Source organism: Paroedura picta, chromosome 7 (genome assembly GCF_049243985.1).
Source record: "Paroedura picta isolate Pp20150507F chromosome 7, Ppicta_v3.0, whole genome shotgun sequence".
NCBI lineage: Eukaryota > Metazoa > Chordata > Lepidosauria > Squamata > Gekkonidae > Paroedura > Paroedura picta.
In genome coordinates this window covers 36,369,766-36,394,695 of record NC_135375.1, presented here as the reverse complement: position 1 = coordinate 36,394,695, position 24,930 = coordinate 36,369,766, and the positions used below count along the sequence as shown (strand labels likewise).

At 37.8% G+C, this 24,930-nt stretch overlaps 1 protein-coding gene across 13 annotated transcripts in view; it reads left to right on the top strand.

The window, feature by feature from the left end:
- SSBP2 (single stranded DNA binding protein 2) overlaps nucleotides 1–24,930 on the top strand; it is a 156,078-nt gene that overhangs the window by 115,122 nt on the left and 16,026 nt on the right. For 5 of the 13 annotated variants that reach the window (XM_077347500.1, XM_077347505.1, XM_077347502.1 and 2 more), the window contains 11 exons: nucleotides 4,613–4,672; nucleotides 7,002–7,068; nucleotides 7,727–7,797; nucleotides 13,066–13,157; nucleotides 14,971–15,019; nucleotides 15,445–15,480; nucleotides 17,713–17,767; nucleotides 18,345–18,415; nucleotides 19,054–19,132; nucleotides 20,578–20,606; nucleotides 22,263–22,361. In XM_077347500.1, the coding sequence (XP_077203615.1) occupies nucleotides 4,613–4,672; nucleotides 7,002–7,068; nucleotides 7,727–7,797; nucleotides 13,066–13,157; nucleotides 14,971–15,019; nucleotides 15,445–15,480; nucleotides 17,713–17,767; nucleotides 18,345–18,415; nucleotides 19,054–19,132; nucleotides 20,578–20,606; nucleotides 22,263–22,361 (708 nt within the window). Of the gene's footprint in view, nucleotides 1–7; nucleotides 92–4,612; nucleotides 4,673–7,001; nucleotides 7,069–7,726; nucleotides 7,798–13,065; nucleotides 13,158–14,970; nucleotides 15,020–15,444; nucleotides 15,481–17,712; nucleotides 17,768–18,344; nucleotides 18,416–19,053; nucleotides 19,133–20,577; nucleotides 20,607–22,262; nucleotides 22,362–24,930 lie in introns of all 13 variants that reach the window. The other 8 variants (XM_077347504.1, XM_077347501.1, XM_077347507.1 and 5 more) reach the window with 3 other exon arrangements.

Sequence of the window (24,930 nt, the reverse complement as noted above, 5' to 3'; positions counted from 1 at the left end):
TCCATAGGGGCCTGCAGGTTCACAGCCTTCACCCCATGCACAGCCCCCCACTCACAACCCCAGCAATCCCACGATGGGACCTCATGGTCAGGTAGGAAGGTATACAAAAGAACCCATCTGAAACACCTTACTTGCGACTGCCATTACAATGATAGTTTTCTCATTTCAAAATTTGCCATTTACCTTTCCTTCTCCACCCAAATAGGTTCATATTTCAGAACAGTTGCTCTGTAGTATTCATCTTCAGTACTTTATTCCAGTAATACATTGAATCACACTTCCCTACTCTGCCTTCTTTTGCCATATTCCCACTATTTTTTAAATAAGTAATGTGGCCTGTTCATTTCTCTATCTTTCTGATTTATTACTTTCCCAACACCTTTGTAATCTGTTAATGGCAATTTTGGCATATAGCATGGACAAGCTATTTTGCCTTTACTGTTCTCTCATTCATGTCTGTGTTGAATACAAATTTTATTTTGTCTGATTTTGTGTAATATCTGAATGAAGCATAGTTTGTGCACTTTTGACTGAGAATTCATTTTTTTTTTAAATCCTTGTTTTGTAAGTATAATTACATTTACGGCAGTGAAATAGGCACTGTCTATCTATGTATATGTTAACTTTGACCAAACTATTTACTAGCTATGAAGCTAGTAAATTGTTCAGAACCACTCCATATATTTGGGAAATTAATCCTTGTGGCACCGTTTACTTTTCTGCAAGCCTAGAATATGGTTATCATTCTTTTGTTGCTACTGATTATGAGGGAGAAAAATCATTTGGATGAACAGAGAACTTCAAGAGGCACTAAGAAAGAAAAGGAAAATGGAGGGAAATGGAGGGAAGGACAGAGCTCTAAAGAAGAGTACCTACAGGTTACTAGGCACTGTAGATCAATCATCAAAAAGGCCAAAGCTGAGAGTGAGCTAAGATTGGCCAGGGAAGCCCATTGTAACAAGACAAGATTTTTCAATTATGTGAGGAGCAAACGTAAAGTAAAGGAGGCAATAGGCCCACTGTTGGATGCAGATGGACAAACTCTAACGGAGGATGCAGAGAAAGCAGAAAGGCTCAGTGCCTATTTTACATCTGTTTTTTCCCACAGGTCAAATGGTTTAGGCACATCTAGAAATGGCAGTAGCCAAGGGATAGTGTCTGGGTGGCAGGTTGACATGGACAGAGAGGTTGTTGAGAGGCATTTAGCTGTACTGGATGAGTTCAAATCCCCTGGGCTGGATGAAATGCACCCAAGAGTACTCAAAGAACTTTCCGGAGACCTTGCAGAACCCTTGTCCATCATCTTCGGGACCTCTTTAAGGACTAGAGATGTCCTGGAGGACTGGAAGAGAGCAAAAGTTATTCCGATCTTCAAAAAAGGGAGGGAGGATGACCCGGGAAACTACAGACCAGTGAGTCTGATCTCTGTTGTGAGTAAGATAATGGAGCAGATATTAAAGGGAGTGATCTGCAAATATCTGGAGGACAATTTGGTGATCCAAGGAAGTCAGCATGGATTTGTCTCCAACAGGTCCTGCCAGACCGACCTGGTTTCCTTTTTTGACCAAGTAACAGGTTTGCTGGATCGTGGAAATTCAGTTGATGTTGTTTACTTGGATTTTACTAAACCTTTTGATAAGGTTCCCCATGATGTTCTGATGGATAAATTGAAGGACTGCAATCTGGATTTTCAGATAGTTAGGTGGATAGGGAATTGGTTAGAGAACCGCACTCAAAGAGTTGTTGTCAATGGTGTTTCATCAGACTGGAGGGAGGTGAGTAGCGGGGTACCTCGGGGCTCGGCCCGGTACTTTTTAACGTATTTATTAATGATCTAGGGGGTGGAGGGACTACTCATCAAGTTTGCAGATGACACCAACTTGGGAGGACTGGCAAATACTCCGGAAGATAGAGACAGAATTCAACGAGATCTGAACACAATGGGAAAATGGGCAAATGAGAACAAGATGCAATTTAATAAAGATAAGTGTAAAGTTCTGCATCTGGGTCAGAAAAATGAAAAGCATGCCTACTGGATGGGGGATATGCTTCTAGGTATCACTGTGTGTGAACGAGACCTTGGGGTATTTGTGGATTGTAAACTAAACATGAGCAGGCAGTGTGATGCAGGGGTAAAAAAGGCAAATGCCATTTTGGGCTGCATCAACAGGGGCATCACATCAAAATCACAAGATGTCATAGTCCCATTCTGTATGGCACTGGTCAGACCACACCTGGAGTACTGTGTGCAGTTCTGGAGGCCTCACTTCAAGAAGGATGTAGATAAAATTGAAAGGGTACAGAGGAGAGCTACGAAGAAGATCTGGGGCCAAGGGACGAAGCCCTATGAAGATAGGTTGAGGGACTTGGGAATGTTCAGCCTGGAGAAAAGGAGGTTGAGAATAAGTATTTGAAAGGTTGTTGCTTGGAGGAGGGCAGGATGCTGTTTCTGTTGGCTGCAGAGGAAAGGACACGCAGTAATGGGTTTAAACTACAAGTACAACGATATAGGCTAGATATCAGGAAAAAAAATTTCACAGTCAGAGTAGTTCAGCAGTGGAATAGGCTGCCTAAGGAGGTAGTGAGCTCCCTCCCACTGGCAGTCTTCAAGCAAAGGTTGGATACACAGTTTTCTTGGATGATTTAGTATGCTTAGGGCTGATCCTACGTTGAGCAGGGAGTTGGACTAGATGGCCTGTATGGCCCCTTCCAACTCTATGATTCTGTGAGAATAGTATGGCGCCATCATGAATAAAGCAAAAGGGTACTTCCAAACAGTGCCTTTACTTCTGATGTTCAATGGTTTCATAGAAAGGAACAAGAGGGGAAAAGCCATCAATCTGCACCTGTCCCTTGACAGATTAAATTTGACTTTGTCACAAATTCAGCTATTGCCATTACCTCTAGGTACTGTTCCATTCTACCCGTTAGTGCTGTAATGCAATTATTTTTATCTGTGCTAAAGTTATACATCAAAACAATGTAATGTTCCCACATTGGTTTAAACGACATGTCTTCTGGCTTGAATTTGTAGACTAAGAAGTTCACAGCTGCCCAGGATTTAATATGGAATTGACCACTCCCTGAAAGCAACATTTTCTCACCTTACTTATTTATTATTCATGTATATATTTAGATTTCTATACCGCCCTTGCATATGGCTCTGGGCAGTTTTATATAATTTGTGGGTGTACTTCTGTTTCTCCCTCCTTCTGTTGGGCCACTGAAGGCACGATGCCGCCATAAGACTTTATCTCTAGCTAATCCTGAGATAATAATACAGTAAAAAGACGACATTGGTTGTATTTAGCTTGCAGTCAACTGGTGGCAGGTCCCTGTCCAGCATGGCTGATATACGTGAATTTGGCTTTCTTATAGAGGAGTGCTAGGTTGATTTTGAAAATGTTGATCATGTTCCATTTACCTAGTGAGCAGTTTATAGAGTTTGGTACAGTGGTTTGAATTCTGGGGGTTTGAAAAATGCCATATTTAACTAGGCTGCTGTGTTAATAAAACTAACATAGAAGTTGGGGACGGCGATGTTCTGCCTGGGACTGAATTTGGATATGGTTTAGAAAACCATTGTGATGTGCTATAAATACTGCTGACCATTATTTGATTAGTCTGTGTAACAGTTTTTAAATTGTGGCTGTATGATGATCTGTAGATGTTATCACATGCTTGTTCATTAATTGTATGAATTTTGACAGAATAGTATACTAATTATTATTGGCATGGTGATATGAGACCTTGGAACTAGTGGGACATGACACAACCCATGTTAGATTCACTGTTTTTTAAGTATAGGAAATCTTACATGGGTTAAGAAATTGCTGTTGGGATTGAAAATAGCGCTGAGCTAGAGTTTTGTGAGTAACATTAATACTGAAATTTGCATTTTTGATAGACAGCAAATTGCATGAAATGGAAAGTATTTTTCTGCTTTCCTGAGTTGTAGAGTAAAGGAATTGTGCAAACCCTGAGCTAATCTGTCCATGGTCAGTAAAGTTTGTGACCTGATTTAGCTGAAATTTAGAAAGAATCCTTTTTACTTTCTGTAATCCCTGCTTTAGCTCTGCAGTAACAAGGACTGTGGGAAAGCTATACAGATAATGAAGAGACTGTCTAAACTTTAATGCTAATGTCAGTTTATCCCTACTAGATTAGCATCAAAATTTTCCTTCCTTGAATTGATCACAAACAGTTCTAATTTTAGCTATAGGGAATTGCAGCTCCAGATTATGGCCATTAGACAATTATCCTTATCTGTTATCCAGGAAGGAATGACAATAACATTTGACACATATTTTTGGTATAATTTAAGTCATTTCTTCCCAACCTAGGGAATAGGGACCCTAGTTTTTGCAAAATGTCTACATATTCACATGCACACTAAGCATTGTCATCTTGGTCTTTGTGTATTTTCTCAATAAACCGATACTAATAGTACAGCTACTGTCATGTGTGGGGAGATCTGCAAAGTTTCTTGATGTTTAAAAGAGGTTTTCATACTCAAAAAGGTTAGGGAACCACTGGCAGTATCAAATCTCTGTATTTAAAGTATTTTAAATTAGTTAATTTCTGTTATTAACTCTGCCATTTCATTTTTTAGCCATTCATGTCTCCTCGGTACCCAGGAGGCCCCAGGCCACCTTTAAGAATACCCAATCAGGTAACAACCCTTTTCTTTCTTTCTTTTTTTTCCTAAGGAAGCACAAGTAGAAAAAAGTACTTTTTGCTTTGCAGTTCAAAGTAGAAAAAAGTACTTTGAACTGCAAAGCAAAATTCTTTAAGCTCACTTTCAACAGGGTTTATGTGACTATTTGATGAAATTCAATCAAACAAATTTATTGTGAGATTTGTTTATTTTGAACAGTGCTATGTACGTTAGGACAAGATGGATTTGATCTTGTTTATCAGGTTGTAGTAGAGTTAAACAATACAGTCCACCAGCAAAAGTCACTTATGTGACAGGTCTTCCTCACCAACTCCACAGGGCCTGTAAGACAGAGCTCTTCCACCAAGTATGTAGTTGAGGCCGGACTGATTAAGATCTATGGGCCCCTCCTTGCCTCAGTGGAGACATCATGCTGACTCGCATATATACAATGTTTCCGGCGTTCTGCAGGGCCTGCAAAACAGAACTCTACCACCAGGTCTATGGTTGAGGCCAGTGCAGCAAGGAAGATCTGTATGGCTCCCCTTTCAGGATATTGTGTATGGCGGCTCAGGATTTTGTCTGCCCCCCTTCCCCCCTCCCTTTATGAGATTGCTAGTGGGGGGATTGGATTAATTGTTTGAATTAGTTTGTTTTTCCACTGTACCCTTCTTGATTTGTGAGTATGGATCTCTGTGTTTTATGTCTGGGGTTTTAAGGGGAGTCTTATTGGGGATTTTATTCAGACTATTGTAACTCGCCACAAGCCACTTGGGAGGGTGGGTAATACATTGAAATAATAATAATACATACTTCCCCTGAGGCAAGGAATGGATAAAACGGGTGCTTAGGCTATGGGAAGTGGGTGCGGGGGGGGGAGGGGGACTTGGATTGAATGCCACTGGGATTTTCCGGGGAATGAGATCTTTTATGGATTTTATTGTGGGTTTTTTAAATATTGTAACCTGCTTCAAGCCAGTGTGTAACTGGAAATGGGGGGGGGGGGGAGAATAAATCAAAAAATGAATGAATGAATGAATGAATGAATGAATGAATGAATGAATGAATGAATGAATGAATGAATGAATGAATACATATTCTGAGGCCTTAGATAATGTCACATAAGAACTGCTACGTTGTTAACAAACAGAAACTTCTTTCCAGTAACTTTATTTACTGCTGCTTATCATATAATGTCCCTAACCTTATCTTGTGTAGTGATAAAGCAGGTTTATAAAGTACTTCTCAGGGAGAATTGCATGATATTTTAAAAACTAAATCTTTAAAAAATATATAATATAAAGTACTACTTAATCAAAGGCACAGTTGCTGCATTAATCACGCATATTAAGTTAATCAGTTTCATTTACATGAACTTTAATCGGTAGTATTTCTTTCAGTGCCTCATGCATGGGAGTGTATGCTGAATTATATTTTTTATTAACAAAATCATGTATCATATAACTGGATCAGCAAAACTGATTTTAAAAAGAAAAGAATAACCATATTTTGAATCTTAGCAGTTTACATTTGTGAAAATATGCGTTCAATCCTATGTCACTCCAGCAGAAAGTGCTGACAGAGGTAGATCTTTCCTGCCTTTCCCAATCAACCACCCATGAGTACTGAAAAATCAATATTGAGGGTTAGGGCATCTGTAGTAAGGTAGAATTTCTGAACATTTCTCAAGGACAGTCCTATGTAGAGCACATTACAGCAATATAATCTAGGTGTAACAAGGACAGGCACCATAGCAGCTAGATCTTTCTGCCTAGTAAAAGTTGCAGCTGGCTAACCAGTTGAAGCTGGTAGAAAGCATTTCTGACCACAGCTGCCACCTGATTAACCAGCCATAAGTCCAAATACAAGAGCATCCCAGACTGTGAACCTGTTCCTTCAAGGGGAGTACAGTCTCACCCAGAACTGGTGATAACTTAAATCCCAGATTGGACCTCCTGCTCACCAGTAGCACTTTCATCTTGTCCAGATTAGGATTCAGTTTATTAGCCCACATTCACTACAAAACATCTAGGCACCGGTTCAGGATTTCTACAGACTGGAATTAGCTGCAAGTAGGAGATGCAGCAGAGCATCGTGCACATACTGGTAACAGCCCAATCCACATTTCCAGATGACCTCAGCCAGCAGTTTCATATAGAAGTAGGGAACATAGGGAACCTTGCAGAACCCCATTGGCCCTTAAAATTTAGGCTGCTAAACCTGTAGCTTCAGGTAGGCCTAGGGTTTAAATTCAAGTATTTAATTGTAAAGTTTGGGGGGGGTGCATATTCAAAAAGGATATACAATTTATATTAGTTACCTAATAATATTTTTTTCTTTATAGGCACTTGCAGGTGTCCCAGGAAGTCAGCCATTATTGCCTAGTGGAATGGATCCAACACGGCAACAAGGTTCTTATATACATATTAGATTAGATATAATATGACAGTTCAGTGTGGTTTTATTCATTTGTTTGTATTCTCCCTTGTCATCATTTTTAGTAGCCAGAATGAAAGGCAACAAATTGACACTACTGAGAGAAACTAGTTTGGATATTTCTGTTATTTGTGATAAGTGGATGCCTCATTAACAGGATAAATGAAAACATTCTGTTTAATGCACGGCTACTCAGTCTGGTTACTCTGTCTGATTCTTGAATATAGATAATTTTATGTTGCTATGTTAATTTTGCATCATGGCATATTCTCATTATTTTGGATCCTATAGCTTGTGTCCTAATGCTCCATTCAGTAAAGTATAAAGCCTTCCTCCATCCTGAGGCTCCTGCTTCAACAGAAACGGCTCTTCTACTAGACAGCTTTAGACTTTGAGAGCAATGTGGCAGGATAGAAGGTGGAATTACTTGGAGTAAAATGAATTGTAGGAGGGAAAAATGGTGAAAACTTTAGGCAGACTCCAACCCAATAAAGCTATCATTCTGAAAAGAAAAGCATTTTTGTCACTGTTTGGTTCATGCATGTTTTGTAGACAGCAACTTCTTAGCAACTTCTAAGGTGATGCTCTCTACATAAATTGTAAACCTAATATATATGTTTTCATTTTTTTAAGGACATCCAAATATGGGCGGGCCAATGCAAAGAATGACTCCTCCTAGAGGAATGGTTCCATTAGGACCTCAGGTACATTGCTTGTGGGTTTCAGTTCTTATAGCCACGTTGCTGTAATTCCCTTTCTTCTTACTGAAATTCTGTACAGATATATTGTGATTTCACAATATGCAGGAGTGCCATAGACAGTACAGGAGCACTATAGGCGCACAAGACTTTCAGGGAGGTTTTCAAGAGTCAAAGCTCCCTTCATCAAAGCTCCCTTCATCAAGAGTCAAAGCTCCCTTCATCAGGAATGGAGATTTCTGAGTCTTTATATTCTAGTCAGAAGGTGGAATGGGTGCTGTAAAAAAGGACTGTAGGATGCAGAGCTATAGTGCATATTGTAATCAGCTTGATTAGAGCACAGGGGAAATGTAGAGCAGAGGGGACTAGGGCAGAGGGCAGAAAATTAGCATCTGTAGTGAGATAAGAATCCTGTATCCATATACAGCCCTGGATGTATCCTGTCCATGGTCCTTAGCCTGTGAATGAATTCAAATTCAGTAATCTTGCATTGTAATCTCCCCTTGAAGTTTTAAGGACTTCCACTTTAGACAACAGATAATTTAGGGTGTTTAGAATGGTGACTGAAGGCGTGTAGATATGTTTGAGAATCAGAAGGTTTCTGTAATAAGGTGATTTTTATGCTTCCATTATGTATTTATAAAGTGGTGTTTAGAAAGCATATTTTTATGTGGATCGGTTCGTGGTCAGGTTGATGTTGGAATGGAAGTTGCTGGAGGCCTACTGAAATTTCTCCAGTGCTTCTTTGCCATGTATCCAAAGGATGAAAATGTCATTAATAAATCACAGGCACAAGGGAATGTTAGCATTATCCAGGTGCCCATGGGTGTGCCTTTGATCTGAAGGAATAATTCTTTACCAAATCTGAAGTAGTAACAGGTGAGGACACAATGGCCAAGCTTGGTGGTGAGATTGGCTCTGATATGGTCAGATATGATATTCCTAATAGCTTGTAGTCTACCTTTGTGGGGGATGTTGGGGTATTTGGCCATCCATGGTGGCCAAATACTGTTTTCTGGAAGATCGTTAACAGATTGTACTGTTCTCAGGGTGTCTATGGTGTTTTGCCCTTAGCTAAGGGCTTTGATGGCATAGGGTCTGAGAATAATTTCAATGTATCCAGGCACCCTACAATAATGTAGCCTATTCCAAAGATAATAGGACATCCTGGGTTGCCAAGCTTGTGTATTTGGGGTAGAAATCCACTTGTAAATATGTCTTGCCTTGAAAACCCTATGAAGTCACTGTAAATCAACTGCAGAGGCAAAAGAAAGAGTTGCCTTGCGACACATCAGGACATAGGGAAGAAGCTGGACATCTCTCTGCACATAAGGATGTATAAGCTGGGCTGCCAGTAAATGCCATCCAAGTTTTGAGCCAGAGTGGATCTGTCCAGAAGACAGTCCTTGTGGATGCCTAGCTCAGCTTATCCTCAAAATTGTCAGTTTATGAAATAAGCAGTGATTTAGATCAGCTATTTACATAATTTGAACACAATTCAATAAATAAACTTCTTGAACCTACTCTTTGTTTCTTGTGTTGTCATCTGTTCCCCATTAATTAGTGTTGCATGTGTACAGCCTTTAGTGTTTCCTTCACATAACATTAAATTACAGTTGCATTTCAGGATAAATATAAAATAAATTTTTAAAAGAAATATATAAGGGAAAGAAACAAAGCAGAAAAAAGTTCAACTATTTCTATTTGTTGGATCATTCACAGTCATTCAGGACCTATCTCAATTAATCTGTTCATACATTTTGTATCATTCTACTACAATTCTTTCTCAAATCTGCCTTTTTATTGGATATTATCTATTTCCTTTTCTAAAAAAAATCTCCATATTTACCTGAATTTGTCAAAGAGCTGCTAATATTGAAGTTCTCTTTCATGAAGTACAACCTAGAAAGTGATTTAGTAAGCTTTTCGGGAAAAGAAAATATAAATCTAACAATTCACATTTCTCGAAGGTAAATATATTGCACAGAAAGGAACACTAGACTTACTGTAAAGTACCTTTCTACTATGGGGAAGGAAATAGAGTCAGAGAGCAGGTCACTTAAATTCAGAAAGTAGGTCTTTAGCCATGAGTTCACCCAGATCTTCAGTTTAGGAACTCTCCAAGCCACAACCAAACACACCTGGATAAACCATTTTAGTAATAGCCAAAATAATGCAACTAACAAAGGTTAAATATGAGGGGGGAAAAACAGCATAGAGTCAATTAGAGAGGAAGATTTATAGAAAGTAAAAGATTCAGCCATATGGGTAGGGTAAGTTACCCTCTCTTCCTCAGAGAGGAAGGTCCATTTCTCACTCTGAGGGGGACATCTTCTCATGAGGTGGTTGTATGAATGAACAAAGAATTAGTGACTTGCTTAATGATGAGCAAGTTCTGTTATGAAAGGGTATGTACTGGAGCCTTGCACAAGCACCAGTAAGATCAGTGGAGTGTAGTCAGCAGCAGTGCTAAGTGAACAGCCAGCTTGGCATAGTGGCTAACAGCGGGGGTCTCTAATCTGCAGAGCGGGGCTTGAGTCTCCGTTCCTCCATATGTAGCCACCAGGGAGACTTGGGCTAATCACAGAGCTGTTCCAGCAGAGCAATTCTGTCAGAGCTCTTTCAGCTCCATCTACCTCACAGGGTGTCTGTTGTGGGGAGAGGAAGGGAAGGCAGTTGTAAACTGCCTTGAGACTCCTTTGGGTAGTGAAAAGCTGGGTATAAAAACAATTATTTTTAAAAAATTCTGAATGGTTCTTTTGAGTATGCTTTCTTTTACTTTGCCATTAAAGTACAGAGGACATTTTAGCCCCCATTGTAAATAATGTTGAAACCAGTTTAATGTTTCTGTATTGCCACAACATGCTTATATTTGTGGGAGACTTCTGTAAAATTAACCTAATGAACTGCAAGTGGAATTCTGTTCCTGAAACATGACTTTTATTCTTTGTACTGCTGTCCCCTGTGCCACTCAAAAAACCACTCCTGAGAGGTGGGAGAACCTGTGGAACAGTGTAGCATGTTGCATGATAGTCTAGAGAAATAGGGCAGTATAGACATTTAATCAATAATATTATCATTTAGCTGAAAAACCATAACAACCCTCATAGTTTATCTTATCTGTATGTAAAAAGAATATGTATTCTTGGATATGAAATGCAGCACAGAATACATGTCAATGCATTTTCCAATAAAGTTAACAAATTCTCTAATGCTTTGAAAGTGATCTATACTGATTGCTCTGCAAGCCTAAACACAGTATTTTTCAACCACAGCAAATTTACAAGTGTTTATATTGAAGTTCGTTCATCAAATGATCCTGCCTTAGCATATGAGATCAAGCAATGTAGACTTGTATAATGTAATTTAGCCTTTTAGATCCATTGTATTTGACTGGATACTGATTTTTTTTTGCACAAGAAAAAGGCTTGATCCTGCCATTTCCAGTTTCTGTTGATATATGTCAGGCTTTCTCAACCAGGTTTTTGATGGCCCTGGAAAGGTTTCCTGAATGAGTGGGAGTTAATGAAGTTTTAATATATGTTTTAAATTGTTAAACATTTGCAAGGTAATATGACCATATATGGTCATTTTGACCTGTTCCCCCCCTCCCAAAATGTCCAATGATGGGGGGGGGCATATATACAGCTGTGCTTCCTAACCATATCCTGCACAATCATGCCACTTTTCTGGGGTTTCTTGAAGCCTGAAGAATGTTTCAGGAATTTCTCACCGGTAAAAAACTTGAGAAAGGCTGCTATATGTGATAACCTAAGGTCCAAACTATACATTCCTATACTACATGATCGCCATGGGGCTTGCAGTGATTCAGCAGGAATGAGTTCGCTGTGGAGATTCAGTTTTGACATGTTGCAGGTTGCTGATTCAGATGGGATTGTGGTATATCACATCCCCCCCATCTTCCAAAGTATTGAATGTTTGCATATGTATTCTTCCCTCAGACAAATAATTCCCCCTCCTTTACGCCATGCCCTCCAAATTGAATTCCCACAGGAAACTTGATGTTATATGGAATGTCTAGTTTGGCTCTATGAATAGGGAACCACAAATTGTGGCTAGGCTTGGTAGCCAACTGTTTTGAGAGCCATGTTTTCTAAGAACTCAGATTTCTATGACATTAGGAGTTCATAGAAGTATGCCTAACTTATCACTTTAGGTGGGGGGGAAAGATTAATTATGCTTTGCGTGAAAAAGGTCCCCATGTCCAGATCTATAGGTAAATGGATTTATTTCGTAGGCAGGCAGGGATCTGTTTTTAGGTAAAACTAAGTAAATAAGCTGTAAAAAAGCTGCAGTTCCATGTGAATTTGCATGGAAGTAAACCCAATTTAATCCAGTGGGATGAAGTGCTTTTGATTGAAATAGACAATATTCAGACTCTGATCATTGAATTTGAAAAAGCTTTTGAGACAAATGAAATCTTAGTCTTTTAAAATAATGTATAAAAAGCAGGTGAATTAAGTATTTTTTATAGTTCTGCTGTGCTTTTTCCAACCTCTTGAGGCGCTAATAGGGAAACAGAAAGGGACCCCCAAATCAGCTGCAGCACTGAAAGAAGTTGCTTTTGAGGCACAGAAAAGCATCCACTGAAAATATATGTAAAAATCACTCACAAGTTCTTAAAAGCACAGTGCGGCAAATTACTTTTCCTTAAAAGGCCAACTAGAAAAATATTCTCACCACTGGTAAGTGCTTTTTTGTGGAACACTTCATAACTGCTATTTTAACACACATTTTGGCTTTATATGGAACATGGCATCGGACTATTTATAGGCATGCCAATACAATTTTATATCCTTTAAATAACATTGCTATATGTTAAGGACATATAGAAGTAATCATTTGTTATAGATGGAAAATATCCACAGCACTCCTCAGCTGAAATTATTAAAATACTATATTAATTAAGACAGACTTTTAAAATGATTCATCTGAATCTGCCAGTATGGAATGCGATCAAATATTTTTAGAATCCTGAGTGGTCTTCCATGAAATGACTATTAAATAATCTTGAGGAATTAAATATGATTATTGTAGCTCCATTGTTCGGTTAATAAGACTGCTAGTAAATGCTAAATAGATTCATTCTTCAGAGACAGGGGAAGAATAATTGTTTTGAAAAAGGCAAGCAACTCAAATTCTGAAAATGAATGGCAATGCCCTATCCAATCAACAGATGTGTAGGGAAGTAATTAACCTGCTGTCCTTTCTTTCCCCCCTCCTCTTTGGTTTTGTTTTTTTGTTTTGTGGTAGTCTGACCCTTGGTTATCATTGCAGAACTATGGAGGTGCAATGAGACCCCCACTGAATGCTTTAGGTGGCCCTGGAATGCCTGGAATGAACATGTAAGCAAAATAATATACTACTATAACACTTATGAGATAATCTTTCTCTTTTAAATTAAAGCCAACAACAGTGATGTATGTAAAAGATTATTTTATAAACTGCTTAACACTAGCAATTTTGACAATTAGCTATTGTTTCTCCTTATCTGGTATAAGATTTTTATACTCCATGATTAATAACTGATTGATTATAAATCCAGAATCCCTGACGGAAAACTGTATTGGAATTCAATTTAATAATTTTTCTGTTGTGATGTATTTAATACTGATTTATACCTAGTACGGTGAATACAAGGAAGCTCAATATTTTGCCAAAAGAGATGTCTTTAAAATAAGCAACTGTCTGAATTTTCTTTCCTATTTTCTTTCATTTTCTATGTAAAATAGTATTACTATGTAATAATAAAATAGCTGTATCCTTGAAACCTATAGCACTATTAGTATATTTATTTATTTTTGTTCTTTCTAGATGGTATCTTACTTAACAGGAAGCTGTCACACAGAGCTGGGTGGTATTTTAATGCAAATACCCAGATGATTGCTCTCAGTGGATTCATCTATCTATGTTAAACAAGTTGTAGGGACCCCCACAGTATAAATACCGTGAGGCTGAGCAGCAGTCCCCCAGAACCACCTTCTGGAATCAGCCAGCCAGTAAGAGCAGAACCACTAAAGTATTATGTCACCTCCCACCCCCAATCCCAATCCGGCCAGCTTCTTCAGAAGGATACCATGATGAACGCTGTGAACAGGTCCAGAAGAATCAACAGAAATGTGCATACTGTCTCTCTTCCAGCAGAGAGAATCAGTCAGAGAAACTAGGGCCATTTCTGTCCCAAACCCAGGCCTGAATCCCAGTTACAATGTATCCTCTCAAAGACTGCCTGAAACTGCTTTGTCACCATCTGCTTAAGCACCTTGCCCAAATGGAATCTTAGCCATGAGGTGGTAATTATTTAGTTTATTCAGAGCCAGGAATGTCTGATGTTCCCAGATATGTTTTTACGCATGCCAGAACTGAACTGAAGCTGCCCTGCTTGTCCCATTTCTGCCCTTGTTTCTGCAATGAATTTACTTTTGTCTACTGCTTTTTCTTGTTACTGCTGTTGAATCACAAATCATTTAAATCTCAAGCATGTTTCCTTTTCTGGGAAAATGGATTTGACTTTCAGAGATGCTTGTGGTGGTTAAAAAGAGAAGTTAAAGTCCAGGGCCGTCTCTTTCTACCACATAGCTTTTACTATGGTAGTACTTCCACAATTCTTCATGTTTCTTTTAAAAGTATTATCATAGAACCAAGTATCTCTATATGCGAAAATATGCAAATAAATTAAATGGAAAACCAGTTGAATTGTTCTACAGCTGGAAGAACTTATTTACCCTACATAGCATTTTTACTTCATCAAGCTACAATGAAGACATTTGAATCAGAGGACGCATTACGTCAATGAAACATCAAATAATCTTGTGACATGTTCAAGACTTAACAGTGCAAAGCAATCTATAGCTATTCTAGTCTGTGATCTTTAATTTCAGTGAGTTTAGGCTGGAGAAATTTTGTGTATACTCTGTAACTAATGCAATGTGGCATGAGATTTTGAGACACTATTAATGTTTCTATCTAGAATGAACTGAACAGTGCTAAAATGTACTCCACCAATTTAGTGTTCTAATAGCTTTATTATGTTTTTATAATAGTTGTAGACTGAGAATGGACTGGTGTGAATTCACACAAGACAAAATTAATGTGCACATTTAGTAAAAATAAGAAGATAGTCCAAATTAAATTATCATGTGATCTTTTATATTTTAGGGGTCCAGGAGGTGGTAGACCTTGGCCAAACCCAACAAATGCTAATTCTGTGAGTAAATATTAAATGCTAATTCTGTGAGTAAATATTGACAATCTGTTATAGTTATGCCCTTTAAAATGTAGAAGAAAATTAAAACCTAACAGCCTATGAGTGGTTCACTCATATTACAACTTAAATCATCATGAAAGAGTACTACACTTGATTTTTCCTTGTGTGAACAGAAGTTTCCTTTGGCTAGGCTCGTCCCTTATTTTTGATTATCGTATGCATTTCAATATTATAAGATGGTATTTTAGCACCCTTAATTGCTGACATGGAAAAATGTCATTTAAGAAAGTTTGGTTAATATTTTATTAGATTTATTAGATCCTGTCTCTCTAGAAGATGATTTTTAGAATTGTAGGCAGTGCTATCTTAAATAAGATTAGATAGGAATCTTTTTCATTAGCTTACTGTTTCCTTTTGTCTTTTAGATACCATACTCTTCTGCATCACCAGGGAATTATGTAGTGAGTATACTTCTCTGTGTGTGGATGGGTACATGTGTGTTTTTATTCATTAACAAAGATGTTACAATTATTTAGGTTAAGAAATGGATGTCCAGATGTTTCAGAAAAGCCCATGTGTATTGGTTGAGAAGTGAATGTCTGATCTGTTTTGTGTCATTGTGTCTGCAATCTATCTATAGCACATATGTTGAGGTTCATTAGTAGAACAATTAACAGTCTGGCCAAAATTGCCCTGAATGCTGTGTTTTACTTTAGCATATGTTCTCTAACTGGTATAGAAGTTTCAATAACTATGAAGTAAAGTCAGCTGTTTCAAGGGATACAGTAATGGAATGCAGTAATTCAGGAATTGCATTTTGAAGGGCCTCCAAACCATCTAAAACTAGGATTACGCATCTAGTCTCAGGGAATATCTTACTTTATTGTTAATTCCAGTACCTGAAAATTGTTCAGGATACTTTGCCCCTTGCCTTTTAAAAATCTAAACAGTACTTGTTTTCCTCACTTAAATTGGATGGACCTTAGAATTTTAATCTCTTCTTCATATGGAATCTCCATGACAAAGGAAGAGCTATTTAAGCTGAAAACTGAAAAGCTATGACAGTAAAAATGTTATCTGGGATGTACATTTGACATTGTGCTCCAGAATTATATTTTATCCAATCAGTTGATGAATTGGGTTACTTAACCAAGGACTAATCTCTCAGCCTCACCTACCTCACAGGGTGTCTGTTGTGGGGAGAGGAAAGGGAAGGCAAATGCAAGCTGCTTTGAGACTCCTTTAGGGAGAGAAAAGCGGAACATAAGAACCAACTCTTCTTCTTCTTCTTCTTCATCTTCTTCTTCTTCTTCTCACTTCGGGAAGTTGAACGTTAATAGCTCTGCCCTTGATTCTTCTCCCAACAAGGCAAGCCATGCTTCCCCTCTCCCATTTTAAACAAGGAGTTGTATTCGAGAAGGAAGAATTATGTTTCTTTACTTATTCTTCAGAGTCTGAAAGCATTATTTGGCTTGGGAAACAGATGTAGAAAAGCAGACTGTCAAGTACTCACTCATAAAATATTGGTATTACCGCAGAAAATGTTAAACACTGCCTCTTTCATTTAATTAATGTTTAAATAGAAACAATGATGTGTCAGGCATTGGTGTCACTGCTAGACTGTACTGTAGCTGTGAATGTGGTATGAAAACAATTATGCTGACTCTGCTGAATTATGAGGTCGTTAAGGCTAAAATAATTAATATTTAATTAGAAATAATAGCTTACTCAAAGCAGTAGCTTACTCAAAGCCAGCTTGGTGTAGTGGTTAGGAGCGCTGACTTAGAATCATAGAATCACAGAATCATAGAGTTGGAAGGGCCCATACAGGCCATCTAGTCCAACCCCCTGCTCAACGCAGGATCAGCCCAAAGCATCCTAAAGCATCCAATAAAAGTGTGTATCCAACCTTTGCTTGAAGACTGCCAGTGACTTCTAATCCAGCGAGCTGGGTTTGATTCCCCACTCCTCCACATGCAGCCAGCTGGGTGACCTTGGGCTTGCCACAGCACTGATAAAGCTGTTCTGACCGAGCAGTGATATCAGGGCTCTTTCAGCCTCACCTACCTCACAGGGTGGGGAAAGGAAAGGGAAGATGAATGTAGGTTGCTTTGAGAAAAGCAGCATATAAGAACCAACTCTTCTTCTTTTGGTGGCTAACACATAACAACAAAAAAGGCAGAAAGGGGAGGAAAATATGCATTTGATTCTAACAATTTCATTTAGAGTTGTAGGTTTAATCTTTAATGCATTAACAGTACATACATGAATTCAGACTTACAGCCTTGATGATTCAACATTTGCAAATATTACACTTCATTTATCTATTGACCAGAGTTTGATATAATCATTGAAAAACTGGTAATGTACTATAAGAACTTGATTAAGGTTGTATGGACTCCCTACCAGGTAAAACTATGACCCTTTTGCAGAGTTTGGCTATGTTGGGGCTGACATTTGCCTCACCTAGCATGGGCTCACCCATGCCTAATGTTGTCATCTGCCTTATCTCACAGGAGACTCAATAGAGGCTGCTAAGACTTTGGAGGCCCAAGACATTTTAATGCAATTCCATGTCTTCGACTTCATTGTATAAAAATGAAATGTTTCCTGGCTTTTGGCAAGAGAAGCCATATACTTTGCTTGGATTATTTATTCACTTCTACTAATTTAATTGCTTTGATTCTTTTTAGGGCCCACCAGGTGGTGGAGGACCCCCAGGAACTCCCATCATGCCTAGTCCAGCAGGTATAAATGTAATCAGAAAATATGTAGACAATTTAAATAACCTGAGTATTTAATATTGTTTGATTTAAAGGGAAAATTTGGCAAACTCTCCACACTGTTGGAACTTTTTCTAGATTGGCACCTTCATATCCAGGGTGTACTAGCACTTGATTGAAGATGTTCTTACAGTTGAGAAGATGTTCCTCCATCTAGTTCAGGCATATATTTTGGACCAGTCTTTTTATCCAATCTTTCTGGCAACAAGTTCTATATATTACCAAATGAGCATCCAAGTTATAATTTGTTGTTCAAGCACATAATTCTGTTGCTCTGTTATCTAAAATAAAGTACTTAACAGATAGTAATAATTCATTTACAGGCAGGGACCTGTGAGAATCATGGGAAATACAATTTGAATATACTTCTGAAATGAGTACTTCGATTGCAGATTTAAAAATTAGATGGAGATCCTTTTATACACATTCGTTGGATCCAAGCCCATTATTGGCACTTTCTGGGTGTGTCTTGAATTGACACTTCATTGTATTCAATGATTTTTTTTTTACTGCCTGATTTTTCAAAATAATTTTTTTTCCAGATTCAACTAACTCGGGAGACAACATGTACACTCTAATGAACGCAGTACCACCAGGACCCAACAGACCTAATGTAAATATCAGAATGTATTGAGTGAGCATGTATGATTATATACATGTGTGTATGCATAATCAGTGTCTTTTTGTTTTTTTAAAAAAGGTACCATTGCTTATAAAGTTGTACCAGTTTTTACCAATTCCCCTTGAGAATTGAGAGAGCCCTCAAAATATGCTAGTAAGGATCAGTGACTACCACCACACACACACACACAAAGTCGTGTATAATGCATACAATACAACTGATATTCAAGTGCCAAAGTATAATAAAGGTAGAGGTTTCAAAATATGAAGCCTTTCTTATATATGTTTCTCTTCTCATCTTTGTTAATGTGGAATGCATTAATTACATACATGGTTTGTGGATACTGGTTTAGTGTGCTGAATCTTTACTACAACTAGCTGCAACAAACCCCTTGTCTTAGGAACATGTCCTCAACAGTACTCCTTATGTGAGAATATGCAATACAGGCATTTCCTAGCCATCTGAATTTTTACTATTTGACTGTGATATTGGCAAGTAAATATACACGATAGTTCATTCTGTTCTGATTTCTTACTTGCTCTTCAATGAAGCTTATGCTACCTTATTTTCTTTCTAAGTACAAATTAATTATTAGGATGTTTGTAGTATAATAATTGTTTTCTCTCCAGTTTCCAATGGGACCAGGGTCTGACGGGCCAATGGGTGGACTGGGTGGAATGGATTCACATCATATGAATGGATCACTAGGTAAGCATAATACATCTTAGCTTTGTAGCCTGCAGTAGAGAACATATTTGGACCAGGAGACCTCATATGAAATTTCTGTCATCTTATTTTTGAATGTTTCTGTCCAGCTAGAGAATTAGACATTCAAGCTGAAAGTCTCCAGCTGTTAGGAATGCCTAAGGTGTTATGAAGCATTGAAATGTCATGAACAAGCTTCAGGTGGTTCATTAGGCGAAGGAACCAGGAAATATTTGGGCACTCACATGCTCTCTTTTATTTCCTGTAAAGAGAGCCAAGACTTCCTGGGTTGAAAGAAATGGCTATTGGTTACTTTCTGAGAAGGGTCCTTCTCCACTTTGGTCAGGAGGACATCTTGGTGGGTGATGCCCAACATTCACTCAGGGAAACAGGATTTTTTTATTATTATAGGAACTCCAAAGAGCTATTTTCTTATCTAAAACTATAATATAGAACAAACATGTAACAACTTGAGGCAGACAACGAATGCCGTTAAGAGTTTTAAATAACAGGAAGACAGTAAAATGTTGTTGTTGTAACAGTATATCCTGTTACAACATAGCATTATACAGTATGCTAGCATCACATAGATGACAATGAATTGGGACGGGCAAGATGGCCCCTTCTCCATCTGAGGTGGAAGAAATCTTGGAGTAGAGTAGGAGGGAGGAGTAGGTTTGGTAAAAAAGTATTAAGTGGCAGAATGAAAAGAAAATATAGTAAGGATACAAGAAAGAGGATTAAGCGAAGATAGTGTACTCAGCTAGCTGCTCTCCCTGTAGAAGCAGGAATAAAACTGAAAGGAGGATGACTCCAATCAAGGAGACAGGAAGAGGAAGAGACGTTTGTTCCTGCCTCACTGAGTGAATGATGAGAATAACCCATCAAGGGAGAACCAAAGGGTTTGTTTTAATATCAGCACTGAGTGAAAGTTGAAGTTTTTTCTTTGCCTACAAATTGAGATCCTAAACCATACATTAATCAGAGTTAAGAATCCTGGTCTGCAGGCAAGGTATTCATAGTTTATTAAAGTGCTGGATTTGGCATCACAATAAACCAGTTCCAAATCTGGAAGTCTTCATTTTCAGCTCTGTTCAAGAGCCAGAGGTGTGAGTGTTAGTCTTTGTAGAATTTCTGGCTCATTTTCATTACAAACAACCAATGTTTGTGAATGATGTCTGAATATATTTGTGTCCTCTTGCCTGTTTAATAAACTGCATTTGCTGTAGACATTACAAGAGACCTTCACAAAAGAGACCTGTATTTCAAGGCAAGAACCACCTAAAGAAAAGGAGCTCCATCATTTGCCAGGAATTTCTCATAGTAGAAGCTAAATCACTGCTTCACTTTGCTCTTGGATCAAAACTAGGGCAAACATAAAACACTCTGAAAATTACTCTTCCATCAAATGAAAATAAAAACTATACTTTTTGTGATTTTAATTTAAGGCTCGGGAGACATGGACAGTATCTCCAAAGTAAGTACACTTTTAATTCTTTGATTCAGGTTTAATAGGGAGGTTAAATATTTGAGAAATATAGTCATAAATAGTTGTTGTTGGTCTATTAGTATTTTCGAGACTGTTCAAGCAAATTTAATCTATTTTTTATGGTAAAGTTAAATACTGAGGATCTACTGAAATTATTTGTTTAATATATTTTCCTGGATAACAAAGAGTTCCTAATTGCCTGTTTTGTTTAAGACTGATGTACCATAGCCTGGTTGGTTAAACTAACTAAAAACAATGTTAAAGAGACAAACATAGGCCACAGTTAACACACTAGCTCAGCTGTTGTTCAAGGATTTGTGACATCCAAGAGGACTTTTGCCTTCTTGGAACTATAAACATCTACAGTACGACCACCAGTGCTCTGTCTCAGAATCAATTTTTGAAATAGTTGGAGTTCCAAGGGGCTTAGTTCAGAAAGAGTCCTATGTAAGCAGGGCATGGTGGATAGAGCTATATTTCTTTCATTAACAGCTCCTTCCTTTTATCACTAGTCTGGAGTTGTTGATTGACAGTGCAATTTGCTTTTAGGGCTAGTCTCACCAATGGTGGTGACTACTCTATTGGTTTTGTAGCATTTCATACAAGTTGTTGTTGCCACTGTTGCGATGGCAGAGGGAGAAAGACTGCCACCGAGCATAGTATGCATGTTTCATGGACTAGGCACACATATGCTGCTTTTCCCTCCCCTTCAAAGAACTTTAAGTGCACAATATCTGATTACATGCTTTTGCTTATTTTGAAAATGTACAGTATGAATAACAAATATTTATTTATTTATTTTTATATACATCCCTCTGCGAAGGCTCAGGGCTGTTTCCATGAAATGGGAACAGTAAAATTAACTCAGTTTATAGTAATGTGGTAACAACAGTAACAATAACAACAATATAATGATAATCACAAACATCGTAGAACGGTAGAATACTAGAAACATTGATTAATTCGTACTTAGGCCCAGTGGTTTAGGCGGATCTGTAATGCAGATTTGGGCTTCAGTTCCTGAAGATGGACCTGAAGATAGGCGTACTATGCTGATATGCTTCATCATCCTAGCCTGTCATCTGTCATGAGTAAATTCTTCCTGTTCTATCCGCACTCATCTTAAGCATGATACTATAACAATAATTTAACAAGGGATTTAAATCAATTTCAGATCCTTCTTAAGAAGTTAGTGTCAGTTCAGTGCTGATCCTTAATACCTAACCATGGTTAAACTCATATTAGGTCATCCTGATTCCTCCTTCACCTCTTGGTAAAAGGGAGTATGAGTTCAGTCCTCTCTCCTACCTATTAAAAAGGTGTTTTCCAGCCTAGCAGGAACTGTCATAAGGTATTGAATTACGTGAACACACACATTATATGCAGGATCTGAACCTCACTACCCATAATAATATTCCTTGATCACAAGAAAGAGACTCCAGTAAGTAATCAACAATTGGAAGTCTATTTCTGCATTAGGATCACCATCACCATTTGCAGCAAGACAAAATTATGTTCATATACTGGTAGGATTTGCACGTTCCTTTGTAGATTTTTAAAGTTTGTACTTGAAAAACTGTTCTGAAGCATTTATAAATGAGTTTCAACATACAGACTTGTCTTTTCTGTTTGTTTTTCTAATAGAACTCGCCCGGTAATATGAGCATGAGCAATCAGCCTGGGACCCCTCGTGATGATGGTGAAATGGGTGGAAACTTCCTAAATCCTTTTCAGAGTGAAAGTGTGGGTATTGTCTTTTGATATTTGGTCACTGCTTAATAACTTTGTTAAATTTCACTGATACTCAATTTCAGGATTTAAAATTCCCTGTCTAAACCTGAAACCATTTGCATAACCAAGGTTATTTCCTACATATCTGAAAGGTCTTGGCTTGAGCCGCAGTTGATAAAGAAACTAAATAAATTTAGATTATCCATGTCCAAGTCTTCTGTAAAGTTTTCGATAGATTATTTGTAATGATGTTCACTGTTAACTTTGAATAGCCTGTGAAACACTAGATTACATCTTCTGTTATGGATTGTTTGTGCCTATTTTGGCCTATTTAATGTATATAATACTCCAGTTTATTTTTCATTCAACCTGCTTTCAGATACTTTGCAAGAGTCAGTCATATGTCTGTTGAGGTGATGTTTCTATATCAAAGCATTATGTGCTCTCATTTCCTGTTCTTATCAGTATTGGTTCCTGCAGATATTGGTGATCTCATTTGAACTTTATACATGGCTAGGGGCCAAGCCCATTGCATTCAGGAATAAAATGGGTGCTAGATTGGGGGGAGGGGTGGAAGAACTCTGCGGATGGCCTCTCCCTCCCCCCAGGACCTGGAAAGGCTGTAGGCAGTTGTTAGGAAACTCACCGGCAGGGGCAGCTCTCAAGCAGCAGGGATCTGCAGACTCTGAGCTTTGGAGGGAAGTGGAAGGAGGAGGGGGTGGTCAGGAGTGGGGGACAGAAGGCGATTGGCTGGCCTCTGGACAGACAGGCTAGCCAGTTGGAGGAAGAAGCACTCAGGGGTAAGACAGCTGCCCTGAGTGAGTGTTGTGTTGAGTGACACAAGCCATGAGACACGCTCCTCCTCCAGGCCCTTATCAGAAATATTATGTGGAACAGATAGGTGGAAAGTAAATCTATGTGTATTTTAAATAATGTTTTAAAATAGTGATGAATGCTCCCATGGGGAGCATTACTTAGAGCAGTGGTAATATGACAAAGCCACAAAATCCCCAGACTTATTATACTAAAAATAGTGTATTCCTATGCAGAATTACTTCATTCTAAGACCAATTTTGCATAGGATTGCACCATAAGAGTTTTTAATATGCCATTGGATTAATTTCCAGAAAAATGAAAACTATTAGATTAATGGATGAGGATTATACTCTGATAAATAAATATAATAAATATAATAAATAAATAACTATTTGTAATTTACAGGATCAGATCAATGTCATTCTATACTAAAGTATATAGAATTAAACGTAGGAATTTTGGTAAAAATGCTGGATGAACATGTTTTCCAGCTAGTCTTCAGAGCAACTATATTTCAGCAACTGCGTCCCGTGCCTTTTAATAACTGTGGCATCATCATTATCATAGAAATCTAGTATTTCAGAAGAAAATCTCTGAGAAAAAAATGTAACTTGAGAATACCTTTAGCATAGGTCCTTGTAAACAAAGATGCCCTCTAGTGTTCTTTCAAAAACAAACATGATACTGAAAGGAACAGACTCATGGGAGTGTTTTAAATGATGTTTTGAAATAAGATGGTACTTGATACTTTATTTCTAAAACTTTATTTACTTCTACAGAATACTCTTTTCCACTTATATTGATTGACCAACTGGTATAAAACGTTGTTCCTTGTCTTGAATCAAGGAAAATTAAGTTCTAATTCAAGTCATATAGCAAAGTTTAATGAAACAAGATTTTATTAAGCTTCTGTACAACCAGTGATCATAACTGGTATGGCTTGATAAATAGTTCATCCAAGTCTACTGCTGGATAGCTCATGCTTAGCTCACAATTTGCCCTAACTTGTATTGCTTCATAAAAATTAGATTGAACAAAATGTTTGTAAAAGTGAGAAAAGTTAATTAGTATTTTGTTACATAATAATAGATTTTCTCATATTCATAAGATGTCTGATGCTACTGCCTACTGATTTCCATTTGACCAACTTTTAAGGATTTTCTTGCTGTTTGGTAACGCACCTCAAATTGAATGAGAAAGTTTCCTAAATTTCTATTTTAAAATATTATCATTCTGTTGGGTCATCAGTTTTTTCACTGCAGACCATCACTGTAAACTTGAGTCTTTATGATGGGGCCAGATACAAATGCAATTAAATGTTTAAAAGTTTTTTTCTGAAAGTTGCTATCAAAAATTTACTGGCCTATTGATATGCTATTAGACTGTAGTATCTTTTAATGTAGCAGTGAGTACTGAAATAACGCTGCTGATTTAGGATGTCCATGTCAGCTAGAAGTTCTGTCTAAAACTCAGGACAAGGTTTGGCATAGTATTTCATTTATTAATTAGACAAAATAATTTTACTTAACTCATTTAGCATATTATGGATGGCATTCTTTATTGGTAGGACCAAATATTTTGTTCCAAGTTACAACTAGTGAGCTAGCTTTTGTGATGAAAGATCAGAATTAAACGTAAAGCACTTTTTGTGGAATAAAACCCAATTCCTAAGACAGTTTAAGTTGGTGCCACAAAATAAGGTATGAAAGAGTTATGTTTTTCAATTAGCAGATTGCATCAGTTCCTATCATTGCTGTTATGTTCA